This window comes from Neolamprologus brichardi, chromosome 8, assembly GCF_056152115.1.
Source record: "Neolamprologus brichardi isolate AB-2024 chromosome 8, ASM5615211v1, whole genome shotgun sequence".
In the NCBI taxonomy this organism is placed as follows: domain Eukaryota; kingdom Metazoa; phylum Chordata; class Actinopteri; order Cichliformes; family Cichlidae; genus Neolamprologus; species Neolamprologus brichardi.
The window spans coordinates 8942208-8960602 of NC_142111.1; the positions used below are offsets into that span (position 1 = coordinate 8942208).

Consider the following 18395-nt stretch of genomic DNA (forward strand, 5'->3'; position numbering starts at 1 on the left):
GGCTCATGTGACAACCCCTTGACTTTCGTACTTGCGCTTTGCTGTTCCACTTGAACGACGTATTGTTGTTGCAGTTAGCAATTAGCCTATAGCCTATCATTCACTCAAAAGGCGCAATGGGTGCTTCAACTTATGACATTTTTGACTTACAAAAGACTCTCGGGAACTAATTAATTTCGTAAGTCGGGGTTCCACTGTACTAGCTTATTTCTGCTCTGAATAATTCATTCATTTCCACCTCATTAGAAGTTTTGAATTTTTTATTTTTGCTTAGTTTTCTGCTGAGTTCTGCTGTCAGTTAGGTTTAAATACACCCCCTTTACAATGTCAAACACATGTTAGAAATCTCAATATTTTCAGCTACTGGGGTGCCAATATTCACACAACCGAAAGTTAACATCACTACCAGAAGCTTTACACTCCATTTGCTCACACGGCTGCTGGAGACAGGAAAACTAGAAATCTTTGGTGGTTGACTGTCCTTCCTAATGGCATTTGACTGAAAAGCCTGTGTCCACCAATTAATTATTAAATTGAAATATAGTTGAGAGTCCCTCTGTTATCGACTAAAATGTGGCATTTGGGGCTGAGATATTAATTAACCAGCCTGTGTATCCTGTTTACTGTTTACTGGGATTTGTAATTGTTCATTTTTTTCCCCTGAATCTTTTATTTAGATGGTTAAATTTCACTTTTTTTTCCTCACTTATTTTGTAATTTTTGTAATTTTTTTAAACTTTGCGCTTCTGATGGGAACACCTACAGGCCGTGTTTCTAAAAGTGTAACAGTAAAACACATTCTTAGATGCTAAAGAACTCATGGCTTTTGCAAAACTCTGATCCGAGTGGATCAGGTGCTTAATACCACATACCAAGCCCCCCAAGCTTATCCGAGGCATCCCATGTTTGCACTGAGAAATGACGGCGCTTGTTAAAAGTATGCAAAGACCACACAGCAGCTAAGAAGTCAAAGCCGACTGCAGCAGACCTTGGCCATGCAAGATACCAACACACCAGGAGGGTTGGAAGGACAGGGTGCCGGGAAGAGAGCCAAACCTTTTGAGCTTTTTGCTCTGCTACTCTGCCTTTTGTAATATTAATAGGGTAAATTAGTCGAGAATCAATGATGGTGCGGTCATAACCAGCTGAGGCATTTTCTTGGTAATTGGTGCCATTTTCAGAGAGAATAGCCTGTTACATGTAACCAGTAATCAAGCTCTACAATCAAGGATAAAATAGGTATTTCTCAAAAATAACATTAAGGGTGAAGTTGTTCAAAATTAGCATTTCTCACTAACTGCCTTTCTACTACAGACTACAAGAGGCCCTGCATGCAGCTTGTGGGTCAGTGTGTCTCCACTGTAATACTGTATCGCAGCATCTAAACTATATCTGCTCTCTGAGTGGTTTTTCCCGCTGGGTCCACATTAGTCAGCTCACACACACACGCTCATGCAGATCTCCATCTTGCTCACTGTATTGCAGGAAGAGAGCAGCTGTCATGACATCACATTTGCCAGCCTGCTATCATCTCTACATCAACTGTCAGTTCACCAAAACAAGAGGCCAGCGGCAGGTTTGGTTCGTGTGGTCGACGTACGCAAAAAATTATATTCATTTTAATATAGCTTACTCAACATTTCCATTGGAACAACATTATTCTGGAGATTGCCCTTTTTATTCTGTGTTGCAGCAAAGGTCAGTTAAAAATATCCCTAGAGTTGAAGGGAATTCTTAATTCTGCATTCAGGGAATTCTTTGTTGCGCAGACTGTAAGCCTACACTTGTGTGAACCCCATGCACTGTGATAAATTTATTATTAACTCCATTTCCTTTAAGGTAGTGCTTGCAGATATATGGCATACAACTGCAAAGAAAGCCTGTGTCCAATTTTACTGAAATTGCACGCTCCAGGACACTTTGGCCTGAAGCAATGACACAAGCAGCGGCTCAGGTGTTTGTACGCCAAGTGTAAAACGCCTTGAGGTGTTCTCACAGTGAGGCTGCATTAAAGCCTGCACACATGCTCACACATACAGATACACATGCGAGCACACAAGCACCAGCAACCAAACAAGTCTTAATCCACACATGCAGGCTGGCGTCACGCCTAAAAATAACCCTGTGCTCCCACAGGTTCAGCTCCTCTCATTACTTTACAAGGGAAAACTGTCGTATCCAAGACAACCGTGAGCAGCTCTTTTTCTGTTCCCCGGCGCTTTGCCATGGCAACAAGGGAAAATGCGTAAAATAATAATAAGTTGGAGCTAAAATTGGGTCTATTACAGTGTTTGAGCTACACTTCAACTCAGCTTTGCTCTTTGTCTGTGGAAATGATTTCAGATTAGCTTTATATTTCAAAAGTATTCACACAACAGCCTGGAAATACATTTTGACAGATCTCACCAGCCAAAATTAAGCTTGTAAAAGACACATGACATCAAAACAAACCACAAATAAATCTATGGGACAATTACAAAACAGCCATTACTACAAAGAGCCAGCCAAACAAAGAAACATACTGTTTGAGACAATCATGTTGTCGCACTCACACATGCATGCAGCTGGGCTTCACAACAGTCAGTTGTTTAGTGACAGAAGATATCTATGTTTCTTGTTGCTGTTGTAAAGATGCAGGTTAATGGATTCAAATGAGAAATGCACCAATCAATTGGCCAGGGACTGGATCGTTCAGTTTTCCCAGACAGGCGGGCAGCCAGTCGGCCTCCTATAATTACAATTAAAAGTCTGTTTCATGTCTACACAACACGCTCGCATGCAGCACACGGAAATCACGGCATGCATACTCGCACCCACACGCTAAAATGTCACTAGCATGATAGAGCCTCACCGTGACACAAACTTGACCAAAGTAAACTGTGGGGGGACCTGAAATACACAAACCTAATAAGACAAGCTTTTGCCCAACTGAACATGGTCATTTTAAAGACATGAACAAAGAAGTGGCTAAAGCTAGCCAAGAGCCTCGGTATGAGCAAAGGATCAAAACAGTTATGAGTGAAAAAGAGAAAAGTATTGGTGACATGTTATGTAATTAAGTTATAAGCATACTGAAAAATAATGTATGTACCCGACAACTGTTTTGTTATATAAATCAGTTGGACCTGCTTTTGTTTGATAGGGTAAAATATGTCAGGTAAAGGTGGGAGTACAGCAGCTAATACTCATTTAGTTATTGGTATCTTTTTTCATTAGCAGAGCGCTTTTTTCCAGTTGTTTAAGCAAGAGAAGATCCTGTAACCTACAGCAGTTTAAGAAGATTTGTTAAGTTTAATCATTTCTTTATTTTTTATTTTTCTTTTTTTTGGGGGGGGGGGGGGGGGATTGCCTATCCAGTCAGTTATAGCTCTTACAAAGAAAAATGAAATTGGCAGAAATTGGTATTGGCAGGTCATGTGTACAAAAATATATAAATAAATAAACACCAGAAGCTTGAATCAGCCAAGAACATGACAGTTGTTGCATCTCTAATTGAAACATTCTAGGAAGGGCGCAATGTAAAAAAAATGTGTTAATTAGACCCAGTGCTACTTCTGCTTGCTTTGTATACAGAAAGACAACGGTAATTAAAAACTGGACATCATTGAAAATTGTCTTTTAAATGCAAAAAGCTAATAACATTGTGCTGGGGATAAAATATTATCAGCCATGTTTCACAAAACACAAATTATACTTGACCTTCTAACAGGAAGAATGACATTTATACTGAAAGAAAAAAAAATACATTTGTAAAAGTCTGGAGATATTTTTTTTAAACTTTGTAAAATAGGAAGTCAATCGGGACAATTGAATGTCATGACTTAGCAGCATTATATCTTTCGAATTGACAGCTCAATTCAAGGATATGTAGTACCATGTGTCATAAAAGAGAAGGAGCTTTCTTTTTTGTTTAGATTTTACTATTGATCTGTTCAAAAAACAAATAAAAAGTAGACTGTAATAAACTTTAGGTGGCTGAACTGTTATTTTTTATTGTATATCTAATGTAAATTAGCATGGGATTAGTTAAGTAAACTGTTGGGATGAACCAGATGAGGAAAAAATAGGATATTTAAGCCTGCTTTTTGGACAAAGTCACCACACAACTTAAATATATTTAGCTGGATTTCGCTGGAAAAAACAAAAGTTATGGGTCTTTTCTCATTTATTTATATAGGAGGCACAGTTTACCCCAAAATAACTCTCCAGAGGAATATTAAACTCAAGGTTATTGCTTCATATGAAGTCAAACTTGATTTAAAGTGGGCTAATAATAGTAACAGTAATAATAAACTCCAAAAATGTTCCCTATCTTTTAGTGTAAATAAAGACAAGCACATTCTCGGAACGTTAATGGGTCATTCATCTAAAAAACAGACGATGAAAAGCCCTGCTTGTCTTTAAAAAAAACATAAGTGCAATTTCACTAATATGTGTATGTTTCTGTGTTTTCCACATACAGTCAGTGTATTATATGTGCTTTATAATGTACAAATCACGCTTTAAAGGCACAATGACATCACATATTTTGGAGCTAATAAAAATATCTGATATTTTGCAATCTTGAAATAACTTTAGCCTTCCATATATTTCCACTACTGTGTAATGCTAGCATTGGAATACCAGGAGCAGCCGTCTGTTTAATAAAAACCAAAATGTCAGTGACGTAGTAGCTCTTCTGACTCATGATCCATCAAAACTCACACATTATTTCAATGTTTGACATACTGAAGGAAGTGGTTTTGTAATCATTGTTTGACTATGCTTCACAATAATGAGAGTTTCAATCCTATCCAGAACAAATTAATCGCATTCACCACCAAATACAAGTGTTTGAGCTGAGGAATCACTGTGTCACAGCACTGACCATATTACCCAACCACACCTTCCTAACGTGGGAGTCTAATGACTAATAAGATGATGATCAGCACCTTTTAACAGCATACAAGTGCTACAAGTGTGTAGCAAAGTGATATTTCAAGCTTTCCCGTCATTTTGCATTTCATGATGTTCTTTCTTTATCAGTTTGTACATGTAAAAGTAATCAATATAACGTTAATGACACAACCGCCCATGACCCTAGCTTATGACATTATTATGCTATAAATAAACCTAATGATGAGCACACGCCAACGCTCATTTTATGATCATTACAAACCAGACCAATAAGTACGCTTAGAAAAATGGAAAACTCAAAGTCAACTTTATTGTCAATTCTGCACAGAACATACACAGGATCAACATTTTGTTTCCCCCAGCCTAAGACATGCAGCCAAGATAAAAAATAATAAATAAAGTAAACTAAAGCAGGGAGCTGTAAGAATACGAGATATAGGTATGAAAATAATTATTAGTATGTAATCTGATTTCAACAAGATACATTCATGCTTATAAACAACAATTAAGCTATATGCATTATTTAAATTATTTGTATAAAGTATCAAGTATAAATGAATTACTTGCAAAGCAACAAATATGACCTGATATATGTTTAATTAAATTCTGGCCAGTGCTCTATCTTCACTTTCCACTACTGATATGCTATCACATAGTAGTGACTTTATGTGCTGACTCCTTAAGATGTGACGAAGTTGTAACATCTGCTGCTAAAAGCACTGCAATACAACTTCGAACAAGCATACTTTAAAACTTTAAGTTCTCTCACCTACATAGATTCATTTTTATTATTCTTACAGAAAAAACATATTATAGCTTAGCAGGTCTCATGAAATCTTCTAGGAGAACATTGGTATGTTCATTCTTTCCTGAAAAAATGGAAGACGTGTCCTTAATATCACCTTCTGATGATCATATTAACTTTCAACTCACTACAAATACTGATACATATCATGATAGTGTGTGGAGGTCTTTTGAAGGAAAAGTTAAACTGAAAACCAGTTTAAATCAGTGTTGAGTGATTCAAAATAAAAGTGTGCTCTGCTCCCCACATGCATATTAATACACCCAACAGTTTGGCTACATGGAGAAACAACATGGAAAAGAACACCAGATGTAGTTTTACGTTGAAGAGATTGAGGTTGATAATGAAACTTTATCTTAACGGGGCTTTAAAAATCTAATTGTAGATGGTAAATGATTAACAATCAGCTAACAGCTTTCAGACCCCATGGCCATTTCTGCCACGAGACAGTTTGTGATTCTCAAATAGTTCAATTAAGTTCATTATCTCCTCTGTCTTTTGCTTTGTATTTGGCTTTATGCTGCTTTGCACAAAACCCCCCAAAAAACAACCAATTTTCTATTTTAAAGCAACACGACTACAATTGAGTGCGATCACTGCATATCATTTGAAAACCAGATATTTAATAGCCTGTGGTTTAAGTGTTACGAGTCTTCCTTTTCCCTCTGGTGACAGAGATTGTAATTAGACTTAAATGTCATGTATGTATCAGTGAAAGGGTAAAGGGCTTAGGCAAAGTGCTGTGAGCTACCCAGGGGGAGCTTTAACAATCAGCACCCTGGCTGGATTTCATTAAAGGATCACTTTTTCTTTTTGTCGTGATGGAATATAATTGTAGGCGTTTCATTGAACCCAAATGTTTTACACATAATTACTTACATTAGCCTGACTAATATCAGCATATATCAAGTATAACACAATACAGTATGGCATGCGTAAAAATATTAAAATTACAGCGCAATACAGATACTTTTAGTACAGCTCTGGAGTACGCTAACAACATCTGACGCCAGCTTTGTAATGTTTCGGTTTGTCTTTTCCTTTCAGCAGCTTTCATTAAAAATGACTAGTTGCTTCATCAACAGTAGCGTGAAAACAGCTTTAGTAAACACAGCGAACGGGTACAGTCATGTGAAAAAGGAAGTACACTGTTTCCTAAGAGAAATCTAAATGCAGAAGCAGAGTGTGATAAAACTAAGTACACCCCATGATTCAAGAGCTTGTAGAACCACTTTTAGCAAAATAATGTGAAGTAGTCATTCTCCGTATGACTTTATCAGTCTCTCACATCATTATGGAGGAATTTTGGCCCACTCTTCCCCAATGTAACGTTGTAGTGACATCTTTTATATGTCATTTTTGCACGTCTAATTTTGGTCCACTGAAGGGGACGTCTAGTGTTGTCGTCCGTACGATCTCCGTGTACGGGTTAAGTTATTTTTGCTTCTATAGACTATGTAGCCACGTTTCCAGCGGGTGGAGGCCATGTTTTTTGTTCAGTAACAGTTATGTGTGAAGGAATGCAGAACAAAGTTCAAATGTTGAACGTCATATTGATGTCTAAGTTGGGTCATGGCTGGACGTTGAAATTGTAGACTTAGTTTGGACCGACGTACCCAATATAGACATGATCTGGACATCTATCTGACCTCCAGTGCTTAGTTGGTTGGTCCTTGTAATTTCTCTGAGCATTGCAGTATCTGACCTTCAGGTGAATTTGTTGGGATGGCTATGCCTAGGAAGATTGGCAATTATTTTGAATGTGCTCCATGTGTAGAATTATAAATTTCAAATTCTTTATCAAGAAGACAACCATTGCTTTTCTAACATACTGCCTGATATCTTTCTTCCTTGCATTTATGGTAAAACACACCTGAATGCTCTAGACCAGCCAAACTGCAAAAGCTTTGCTTTTATAAAGATGATCAAACTTACTGATTATTACTTAATCAAAGGCCTTTGATTAGCAGCACCTGACTGGTATTTATGCCATTAATTCCTATGGAAGCAGGAAGGATGTATTCAGTTTTGCTCAGTAAGTAATGATGTGCTTTATGTCATGTGTTGTTCATGAGGTTGTATTTGCACCTGCAAAAGAACAGATGACCTTTTATTATGTTCTGATAGGAAAACCCTTTGAAATTGAAAATTGCATTACAATTCTGTCCTCCAAAAGAGAGGTCTAGTACAGGTAGCCTAGCAGACGACTAGTCCACCTTTTTTTTGCCAGGATGTGAACATGTTTATTTCTGTTGTTAAATTAGGCATTTACAAGGGGGGGGGGGGGGGGGGGGGGGGGTCCATAGGGATTCACTCTTACAGCCACCCTCAAGTGGTGATTCTAGTGACTGTAGGTTTTGGCACTTTCACTTTGGCTGCCTTTTAAAGCTTTGCAAGTTGCCGCCTGGTGCCGGAGGGGCTGAGGTGGCAGGTAGAGAGTAATGAGCAGGTCATTTCTTATGAATAGAGGTTGGGAAAAGATGCTGAGGCTATGTGAACCACGACTCATTAATCTCCCTGTGGAATCAAGCGTGGATGCGGCCTTTCTTTTAGCCTGCTACAATTGATTAGAATTCCTAGTTGATGCAGTAATTCACCACTGGGGCTGTGAAAGCAGTAAGCTGAACAGAGTCACAGTTGAGAATCACTGAAGGTGGTTTGACTAAGAGTATTCTGAATGTATCATAAAATAACTTTTTATTGTATTTGGTTGTGACTCACACGTAGATCTTTGAATCCTCCTGAAAGTTTGAGTAATACAAAAGGATTAGTGTTTGTTTTTGCACTAAATCGAGGCTATGGCATGCTGACATTTTTCTCCTGATCTAAATCAATGCCTAGAGCTACATTTATTCACATTTGTCTTGCTGGAGGCATATATTCTCACTTTATATAAACAACAAAAAAATAAATAAAAGTTTAAAGCAAAGCTGCTAAATGATTAAAGAACTCCTTTGGAAATCTTTCTGTTGAAGTGGAGCCACAACTGCCAGTCTTCTAGTCAATCTCCAAAGCTGGGAAATTTATGGTAAACCTCACACTTCCAAAATAAAACTGATAAGAAGGCAGAAGTTTCTTTATACCCAGTAAAAAAGCTCTTTGAATGAGACCTGTTTGATTGCGATTTGATATGAATATCCAACGGCGCCATTTTCATTTTTGTTATGGCGCTTTTAGGAAAAGTTGGAATAAATGCTTATCACGTCGAGGGCTCTTCCAAAATTCTGTAAGGATTCATTTCTGTACAGGAGATATCAACAAGGCACTTTCCTCCAGAGGGAAAAAATATTTGTTACACCTTAAAAAAATCTATAAAAATCCCAGTCTTTGACAACATGAAACTCAAACATGTTTATTTGTTATAATTATTTATAAGCTGCTCCACAACCATTAACTTTATGTCTTACCAACTGGACTTTAGCCATGATCTAAATAAGTGAATAAAATCTGTCTCAGCTGAAGTCATGCTACTGCAACAGACCCTCAATCTCCTCTACAAACTACAAACATTTGTTACAACTCAGCACTCTATCTTGTAGATTATGGATCCAAATGCAGGACTCAGGAAACAAAGACTCAAATCAAATTTAAAGCTGTCAGCAGAAAGTCCAAATATTTGCAGAGCAGGGACCCCAAACACCAGAAATCTCAGGAAACACGAGGCAAGCTGACATACAGGTATGAGGGATGATACGACAAAGGACATGGGACAAAAGATAAACATCGGTCAAATGCATGCTTGTTTCAGTGAGTGCATCTTTAAACATTAATGTCATAAAACACTGATTAATAAATAAAAACCTTGGTCAAATTTTTGGATATCCAATCTTATTGTCATCAAAACAAACCTAAACGCCTCTAATCTATAAATCAGACAAACTCTATTAGCTACAAATTGTTGAAGAACAATCTGAGATACATTTTAAAGAAGGCACACTTTTAGGCAACATCATTAAACACAATGTGGTAGTTATATATTTTGCTACATTTTAATTTAGAGGTAAAATAAATAGCAATGGTCATTGCCCCTACTTAAAGGAATAATAATAATAATAATAATAATAATAATAATAATAATGATGATGATGATGATGATGATGATGAGCAGGCTAAATCAGAAACAAAGGTCATTTTAATGTTTTTAAATTGAAGACACTAGCAGTACTTTTTAGACTGATATAACGAAAATATTTCACATTATAGATTACTTTGCGGCTCTATGCCCAAATGAACCTTTTATTGTGTATGTTCTCTCTTATTGCTCTTTATTTACAAATCAGGCGTATTGTTAGTTGGGTAGTCCTCAAGCGCTCAAACACCTGCACTTATCCCCACTATACGGGCATGCGCAATAGCATCGAATCCAGTATGTTACCAATGTTCCCAACAAATCATTTCATTGTACAAAAAAAGACAATAATTCTGCCTAGGGTTGCCATACAGAGCAATACTGTTTGCCTGTTCTGACTTTACACCCCCCCCCCCCCCCCTCCTGCGAATGAGCGTAACCTCGAGAAACGACTCCACGACATTACCTGGATTTTAACAGGAATTCCTAATGGCAGCACGGTCTCTCCTCCACGGAAGCGCTCATAAAGACAAGGAGTGAAATAGCTGGACTTGTTTGTAGAGGGTAGGGTAGCTTTAATGACAAGAACGGGGTAATGAAGACTGAACGTAGCCTGTAACAGTAGACACCTGGCGAGTGGGGAAGGTAGACTACGCCGCTGGGAAAGGCTTTGCTTCGATTAACGGTATTAATACTACCCACTGCCAATAAAAACGAAATACCGCGTGAAAAATAATAATAAACCACAGGATGAGGTGCTCACCTGCCCGGTCACCTTTATCCGGACGCCCTCTCGATATGAGATGCAGGAAGAAGATGAAGAAGGTGTGAGATATCAGACTGACAGTTGCTGGAGCTCGGCAGCCTTTTTCCCCCCTCTGTGCAATCACTTTCACAAAACCAGCAGCTACCCACACAAACCGCTATCTTTAACGAGACAGCACATAAAAGGGCTCGCGTGCTAATAGAAATGGATCCATTGATTAAAAGCCAGTAGGCTGCCGGATATTAAGCACCGGTCTTGTTTCCCCTCCAAAGGACGTCCAAGAAGGCTTTGTGATGGCAAACGCGTGTTTTGGGCTCTTGCCCCTGTGTGAAGTTAAAGCCTGTCCACTGCCGTCGATGTGAACCCATGCACGAGCAGCAATAGGAGAGCAGAACTTGGAAATGTGCGTTTTCTAGTTATATAGTGACACCTAGCGGCAATCAAAGTCATTGCAGTTACAGCGCAGCTGCTACAAATACTCTTACTCCCATCCTCCTATTACTACTACCACTATTACAAATAATAATAATAATAATAACAATGCAGGATTACAAAAGCACACGTTGGTCGGTGTAATACTTTAAATTCACAGAGGTGTTTATTGGAAATTTGATTTCAATACAAATTATTTACACATTTGGGAGAAGAATTATTACATGTGCTTAGAAGGGCAAACAAACATAGTGAAGCAAATAGACATACATGCTTATCATATAATTAAACATATGGCATCACTGGATCCCAAGCAGGTTGCTTCTTGAGGATGTTTTGGTAGTGCGGGATTGTGTGTTTACCACTGGTCAACGTAGTCAGAGCTGTTAAGAAAAGAGAGATCGTTTTAAAAAATGTTTTCATTACTTGAACTTTTTTTTGCATCTTAATAAGTGGTTCGCAAAAGCGCTAAAAGATTTCTCATAGTTAAATAATATAGTCGGTTTAGTCTGAGTATTAATTAACTGTTGCTTTCTGGTAATGGGGCTCTTATTCAATATTGGTTATTAGCCTGCCTAGTGAATTTGATACACCTATTTCAATTTTTTCACATTAAAAAAAAAATCTTCTAGGCATCATGGCATGTTACTCACCGTGGCTCAGTGTCTTGGTTTGAATTTCCTCCATACAGCAGCCAGGCCACCCCCTCCTCAGGGGCTGATCTCTTCCCATACCTGAAGAAAGTCCACACCAGCATATTTAACAAGTACGACTAAACATTAGAGGTTCTTACTCACGTGATAACTCTCTCTGCTCTTAAGCGTTAGCATTTCATCAAGTGCTCTGGTATGATACCATGAGCATCACTATGACTTTCAACATAAGAACCAGGCAGGTCAGCTGAATGCTGCATGTTGAGTCTCTGAGAGCTCGTTCTTTCTTTGGTCTCTGCAGTCTGCATATCAGTTCTGCAGCTGTCTGAGTGCAAAGGAGGATTTTCAGGTTCACTGCCCACTGTACAACAAGGCAAACATACCAGTCAGCTCCGACTATGGTACTGAAGTCTCTTTACTGAAAATCAATCCCTGGCCGCTGAAGAGCAAACCTGCTTTTATTTGAGGTAGGAGAGGCTGCATTGTTAAGCCCTTTGAGTTCAATAGTAGATTCAGCTCTTTTAATTACCTTTAATGACATTATTGACTACACTCAGCATTCATCTACTAAACCTAAGCACCCAGACATGTAAAAATCTAATTTTGAATATTTATGACTCAGCTTTGACTTTCACCTGTCAGGAAACAAGGAAAATGAATAAAAATCTGTGGTGTTCCACAATGTGTATTAGAAGATCTGGAGTATCAACAGAAGCATCACAATCTGTCAGGATTGCAGAAAAAGAAAAATAGCTGGACTCTTCACCAGCATCTGAAAAGCGTTGATTTAAAGTGTTGAACAAACCTTACGTGACTGAGTCATGCCACAACGGGAGGGCTTCCATGCCCCATTTGGCAAACCTTGCAAACCTGTCCTTGAGCCCAAGACTTTAATCCCTCACATCAAAGGAGACAGACTTTGTATCTGATCCAACCAGAGCATGAAGAGGTACCACATCCCTACAAGTTTATCCAGCATCTATTAGCCTTCTTCTCTTCTTTCTCACCTTTTCCATCTGACATATTAGCTTATCTAAGAAAACCTGATGCACACCCGGGTTTTCGCTACTCCTTTAACTTTCTTTTAGAGACTCACCTCTGTCTGGTGATGAGGTTGACATAGTGCCTGACGGCTGCGTGATATTTGGCCCAGTCCTCCGGTGTGGCTTCGCTCCCGGGGCTCTCTGGTTTGGGAGGGTAGGCGTCCGCAAAACTGCTCAGACACACCAGGATGCAGACGACGAGCGCTGCGAGCATCATCCACGATCTGAGCGTGTTGGCCATCTGAGGAGAGAGGAGAAACAGCAAGGAACGATCACATCAAAGGCAAAATCTGCTAAGGCTCTGTTTCACAGGAATAGAGAGTATATGAAAGGTTATATGAAAGTACGCAAAGTGCCAATAAGTTTCGAAGTGTGTGTGTCTGTTTGTGGTGAAGTTAAAAATCAAGACGCAACAGAGAAACAGAGTAAGAAATAACTTACTGTCTGATTTGTCTCCTGATGATCTGACTGTCACCTCGGCAGTGCACCTCTCTTGTTTCTCTCCTCTCAGTTCACGGTTTTTATATAGTCTGGATGGACATCTGATGCGCACCGAGTTAACGATTAACCACACCCCCCGGCTTTAGTGGCCGTGCGTAAATGGGGTAATTATGTCCCCCACGAAAAAAAAACTGAAACTAAACTTATATGCCTGGGTTCCGATATTTGGCTTTTATCTGAATTCTGAAGTTTTATTGGGTTTATGGGGAAACGACGCTGATTTTACTGTTGGATTAGCCAGTGTGGGTTCAGCACCACGAACAGCGCATCAGGGCAACAATATAGAAAAGAGCACAAACTGCTCTTTAGAAACCATAGCATGGTGTTAATAGGAGTGAGATATATAATGTTTAACATGTGAGAGAAAACAGTTAAACACACAATACATATTAACTCTGTAGCCTATCACCGTTCTCACATAGTCCTGCTTTATTTCACGATTACTCAGTGAACTGTTATTTTGTTACACTGCCTCGTTCCTATAGCGGAAAACTTTCTGCATTTCTTTGCATTTATGTGAATGAATTCATTCTATGATGAATGTGTTGTCTATGATGCAGCAATGCAACTATAAATCCTGCTGCATACATTTTTAGTTCCCTTCACTTTCTTTCTTGGTTAAAAAAGAAAATTCTTTAACATCAAACCAGAGTCCCCCCTACTCTCTCTCTCTTTAAATAGCATGTTTAAAAAACAAATCAAAATCAATAACACCACAAATATCATAAATATCAAAGCTTTCTAAATCCTGGCATATTATTGTTAATTTGCAGACATTGTTGTCTATTTCCGTTCTCACTCCCGAGGCGTAACATGCCGACGTTTTGTCACGTCCCGGGGCGTTCCTGAGGAACGCAAAAGGAGATCGACCTTCGGCGTTCTTATGGTATGCGGCGGATTATGGGCGAAATCCAGTGCAATGACGCTCCCGCGGTAATAGACGTTCCAGCCCTGTATTCCAGCCCTAAACCTAACCTTATCCCTAGCCCTAACCATAACCTTTTTCCTGAGCTTAACCAGGACTTTAATGATGTTAAATAGCGTGTTTCTAAGCGATTTGAAGAAAAAGAGCGAACAAGTGTAGATTGAGTCCATATGGTTCTCATATTTCCTCATTTTTCCGAGGTCGTCATTTAGGAACGTGATGGGTAGCCGAAAACGTAATATGGTGACGATTTGTCACCTAGCGTAAAATGTTACGCTTCGGGAGTGTTGCTATTTCCCAAAATAACTTTTGAGCCGAGCACAAGATCTTTAGTAAGTGATTATGTCAGTATCAGAAAGTTTATATCAGATGATCTTTTATTTACTTTTATTTTTTAATAAACTTTTTTTTGGCACCTGGGAGTTTAATTTGACTAGACAAAGTAGTAATGGCATGCTTATAAGAGTTGGGAAGCCAAACTTCAAATTAAAAAAAAAAAAAAAAAGATTTGTGGAGATTTCTGCTTTGCTTTAAGAAAAGAGACTAACTTGTGTAATTATTAGTCTGAACATGCTTAGCTTCCTTTGAATAATCACCGCAGCATGCATTATTCAAATGGCCATAAAACCTTTGTTAGGGTAAGGGTCATAGGCCACACGTGAGTGTTTGGGCCATTGCACTCACGTGTAAGTGGCGGCAGTGTGCTTCATTTTCAGTGAATGCTTGAATTAAATGATTTAATGAGGTGTTTGAGAACCAAACATCAAAAATAATAACATAACCTTCGTGATGCATGGATGTCATGTTACTCTGTCCGAAACACTGTGTTCACAAGATACCTTTCAGGTATTGAGTGCTGAGGCTGACTGTTAAACGCTCACGTGTGTGACCCGTGAAGCAGCTCCAGCGTATCTTGGATCTTCACAATTCGCTGTTCACTTCATGATGCCTGAAGGCATCCTGCTGTTCCTTTGTTGAGGTCTGTGTGCACAGGATGGAGGTGTGCAGATGGTAAATGTTTTTTGTTTCTCTGCATTTTTTCATTGTTGAATTGTTGTGTAAGAATGAAGCTGTAGGGGATACTTGCAATTCCTTGTTGATTTTGCAACCCAAAAGTTAGCTTGAAATTCACAAAGTCAGCAAACAATCATAAATCTGTTTGGTTTTTTTCATGCATTTTGCCTGAATCTTATTATATGATATTAGTTAGGATTAAACACGGGGATAAACATGACACAGATGTGCAACGCCACATAGATATTACGTTAGGTAATTCTCCAGAGAATGCTTTCAAATCATCCTCAGAATGCAAGAAAAGCAAAACTACAGCACAACTACAATACATACATCAAAAAGTCAACATTTGCAGTAACATTTTAAAGGCTCTTGTGAGATAATACATGAATCAGAGATGCTGTCATCATAGAGTAGAACATAAGAGCATGTTTGCTCCCGAGGGAAGTCATGAAAACTCTTCTCTCCTGTGTTTTATAGAGTTGTAAAAAACAAAGGTTTTTCCTTTGTCTGTCCCTAAGCCCTTGTCAAAAAAACAAGTTGACGCAGGCATAAATTCCACCTGACAGCCTCTGCAAAGCTTTGGACAATAAACAAGAAATTAAAGTGGATGTTCCCTTGCCATAAAGGCTGTAAGTGGATTGTGTTATTGCCCGTTGATTGCGCTGACCATTTCTAAGCAATTATTGTACAATAATTCAAACCGATAGCGAGGGGCAATTGTGTTTTATACAACCAACGATGCTGAAATTGACGCAAAATAGCAAAAATGGAATTTAAATTGGTAAATCTTAGCTTTTAACAACCCAACGGGCTTGGACAGGGTGCTTAAATTACATTGATCAAATAATAAATAAGTAGTCTACTATTCAAGATGACCGATATTTGTCCTGTTCATTGTAAGCACCCATTTCCCCAAGATAACAGTGGCTATCCTGTTATTTCTACTCCAGTGGTCAACCTCTTTGCACTCTCTCAAAAGCCCATAAAAGTCAATGGCAAGAAACAACAATATGCACAAGGCAAACTCATTAGCTTGGTGCAAGGTTTGTCAGTAAACACCAAGAATGTAACAGGCCCCTGATAAGAGAAAGGGCAGACAGTGAAGTTTTCACAGTCAAATAAGCCCCAGCTAATGCACTTCTGAAGAGCAGTTTGGGCTCCTGCATAGAGGTGAAGTGTTTGGATTGCCATCAAGGCCAAGATAATAGCATCTGCAGGGGTGCCACTGATTTCAAAAAACTTTTTCTCTCTTGTCTTGTTCAGCTTTACCAACTTTTCTTTAGTGATATTGGTGCCGCTGATGTGTGTTACAGCATTATGTATTACATTTAAAATGAAAGACTTCTTTAGCTTAGCAAAACTTAAGCAAATCTACTTACTGTAGGCATTTACCTGCATTCTCCAAACGTAGCCCTAAAAGCTTTTCTCCTGTAAGTCTGTCTTTACTTTAGATAGTAAACCCACCTCCATTTCCATTTGCATTACACAAGCTAGTTCCCAGTCCAAATAAGAACACACACACACATATATGCAGGGAATCCATTGTGGTGTAAGAGCAATCTGCCTGGAGAATGTCTGACTCCTTCCTGCCATTGCAGACAGTAAGGGGGAAATGATTAGGCCCTTTTTATTTTGCCTTATCTCCCGAACGGGGTAGCAGCTAATATGAGCAGAGTGCTTTTCAGACAGCCAGGTCTGTTTGCACACCTCGGGAGACAAAACAGGGCTGCCCACCAGAAAAGGGCAATAATTCAAGAGCACACAAGTGGCTCGAAAGGGGTCTATGAGGGGCGCTGTAGATGGGAGGCCAAACATAACACACATTTTTCTTTCACGGTACATACTTACTGTCTGTCTGTCGATGACACATGTGCACACGCACATAAAATGAGCTTCTTCGCCACAGCAGGGTCAAATAACAGGTGCACAAGTCAGGGCCTCACATTTTCTCATTTGGTTTCCAAACCAGTGATGCCTTGTATTATTTCCTTTCTCCCCTCCAGGGGCTTTCTCCGCCAGCTGCAGCATTCATTGTGACCATTTGTCTGTTTTGGGAAGCAGAGCTGACGCATTACATCAATATCCCGCCAACGGACACGTGTATGAACGAGCTGGCAGCGGCAGTCAGATGGGCGATGACACATAGGTTAGACAGCTCAAGTGGGGCTGATGATTTAATTCGGTGAATGTCCTCAAATATATTACAAATTAAGGAAGCCATTGTGTTATTTAGGTGCCCAACCTGTCCCCTGAAAATCTGTCACGCTCTATAATGTGAGGTGTAAGAAAAAAGGAGATCATACTAGATGTGATTGCAAAGTACCTCGTGGAGATATTTGATATTTCCTGTAAGCTGTGGGGATTTTGAATCTGTGGGGGATTGATTTGGGATATCTTCCCGATGGACTTGGCAATTACTCAAAACATGGGAGAATCTAAATGAAGAATGCGCCCTGGAGCCTAACAGGCACGGTGCACACCTACCAAAGTCAATTCTTTTAGTAATTACACCAAATGAGTTTCATGGAACTAGTTGGTCATCAATAACTAATCAAGCAACAAAGAGAGTCATTGTTGTCTATGAATGCATGTGTTGTGTGTCCATTTTTAATTCACAAAGGTTACATGTGCTCCTTGGATGCCTTAAAAGGCCTTTAATTAATGCAAACTGTTATCATGATTACTGTTATTGAGCTGTTTCTTAAAGGGGAACCGTGCTCATTTCCTGCTACTGCCAGAGCTGCCTGCCTGAGATGACTGTATTAAGAATATCCCCTCTCACAGATCATCATATTCGCCTCAGCTATTTTTCTCAAGTTCCATTTCCCATTGTGAGAAATTCTAATGCAAAGTCTCGGTTAAATGGCCGGACAAGAGTGCAGACATTTCAGTTAATGTATGACTTGCTTAAGTACGAAATAAGGCGTGCGTAATACGAGTCAAATTATATAAGGGCGTCGCAAAGTGGCTCAGAGTAGGTTTACTTGAATGAAGGACCCTTTTTTGAAGATAAACTAACCGAGACACAAACATCCAAGCAGGTGGATGCCAGGTGGAGAGGAAGAGACTGAGCAGTTCATCTGGGCCAGCTTTTATAGCCTGGAAGGCCCAGGTGAGCTGCATTACTGGTGACCCACCCATGTCAGCCAATTATCAGTAAGCGTAGGCCAGGACTTCCTTGAGGTAGTGGGAGGGGTGACACGATGAGTTACTCATCGAAAGACAGACTTTCGCTAGGAGTGATAAAAAAAAAATTAAAATATGCAGTCTTAACATTTATTTGGTGAG

General features: G+C 39.2%; 2 protein-coding genes across 2 annotated transcripts in view; both read right to left on the reverse strand.

The window, feature by feature from the left end:
• mpp2b (MAGUK p55 scaffold protein 2b) overlaps positions 1–10899 on the reverse strand; it is a 53955-nt gene extending 43056 nt beyond the window's left edge. The window contains exon 1 of the mRNA XM_006800996.1: positions 10534–10899. The gene's annotated coding sequence lies outside the window, so the exon portion shown is untranslated. The remainder of the gene's footprint in view (positions 1–10533) is intronic.
• Positions 10900–11129: 230 nt separating this feature from the next.
• LOC102800199 (peptide Y) lies at positions 11130–13169 on the reverse strand. The gene is made up of 4 exons (XM_006800997.1): positions 13106–13169; positions 12718–12905; positions 11622–11702; positions 11130–11351 (listed from the first exon to the last, which is right to left on the reverse strand). The coding sequence occupies exons 2-4, from the start codon at positions 12903–12905 to the stop codon at positions 11327–11329; spliced, it is 294 nt and encodes a 97-aa protein (XP_006801060.1). The 5' UTR covers positions 13106–13169; the 3' UTR covers positions 11130–11326.
• Between the last annotated feature and the right edge of the window lie 5226 nt (positions 13170–18395).

Coding starts and splice junctions, on each gene's coding strand:
- LOC102800199 (XM_006800997.1), bottom strand. CDS start 12,905: ATGGCCAACACGCTCAGATCGTGGATGATGCTCGCAGCGCTCGTCGTC. Junction 11,703..12,717: donor AACCTCATCACCAGACAGAG/GTGAGTCTCTAA, acceptor GACTTTCTTCAG/GTATGGGAAGAGATCAGCCC. Junction 11,352..11,621: donor AACCAAGACACTGAGCCACG/GTGAGTAACATG, acceptor TTTTCTTAACAG/CTCTGACTACGTTGACCAGT.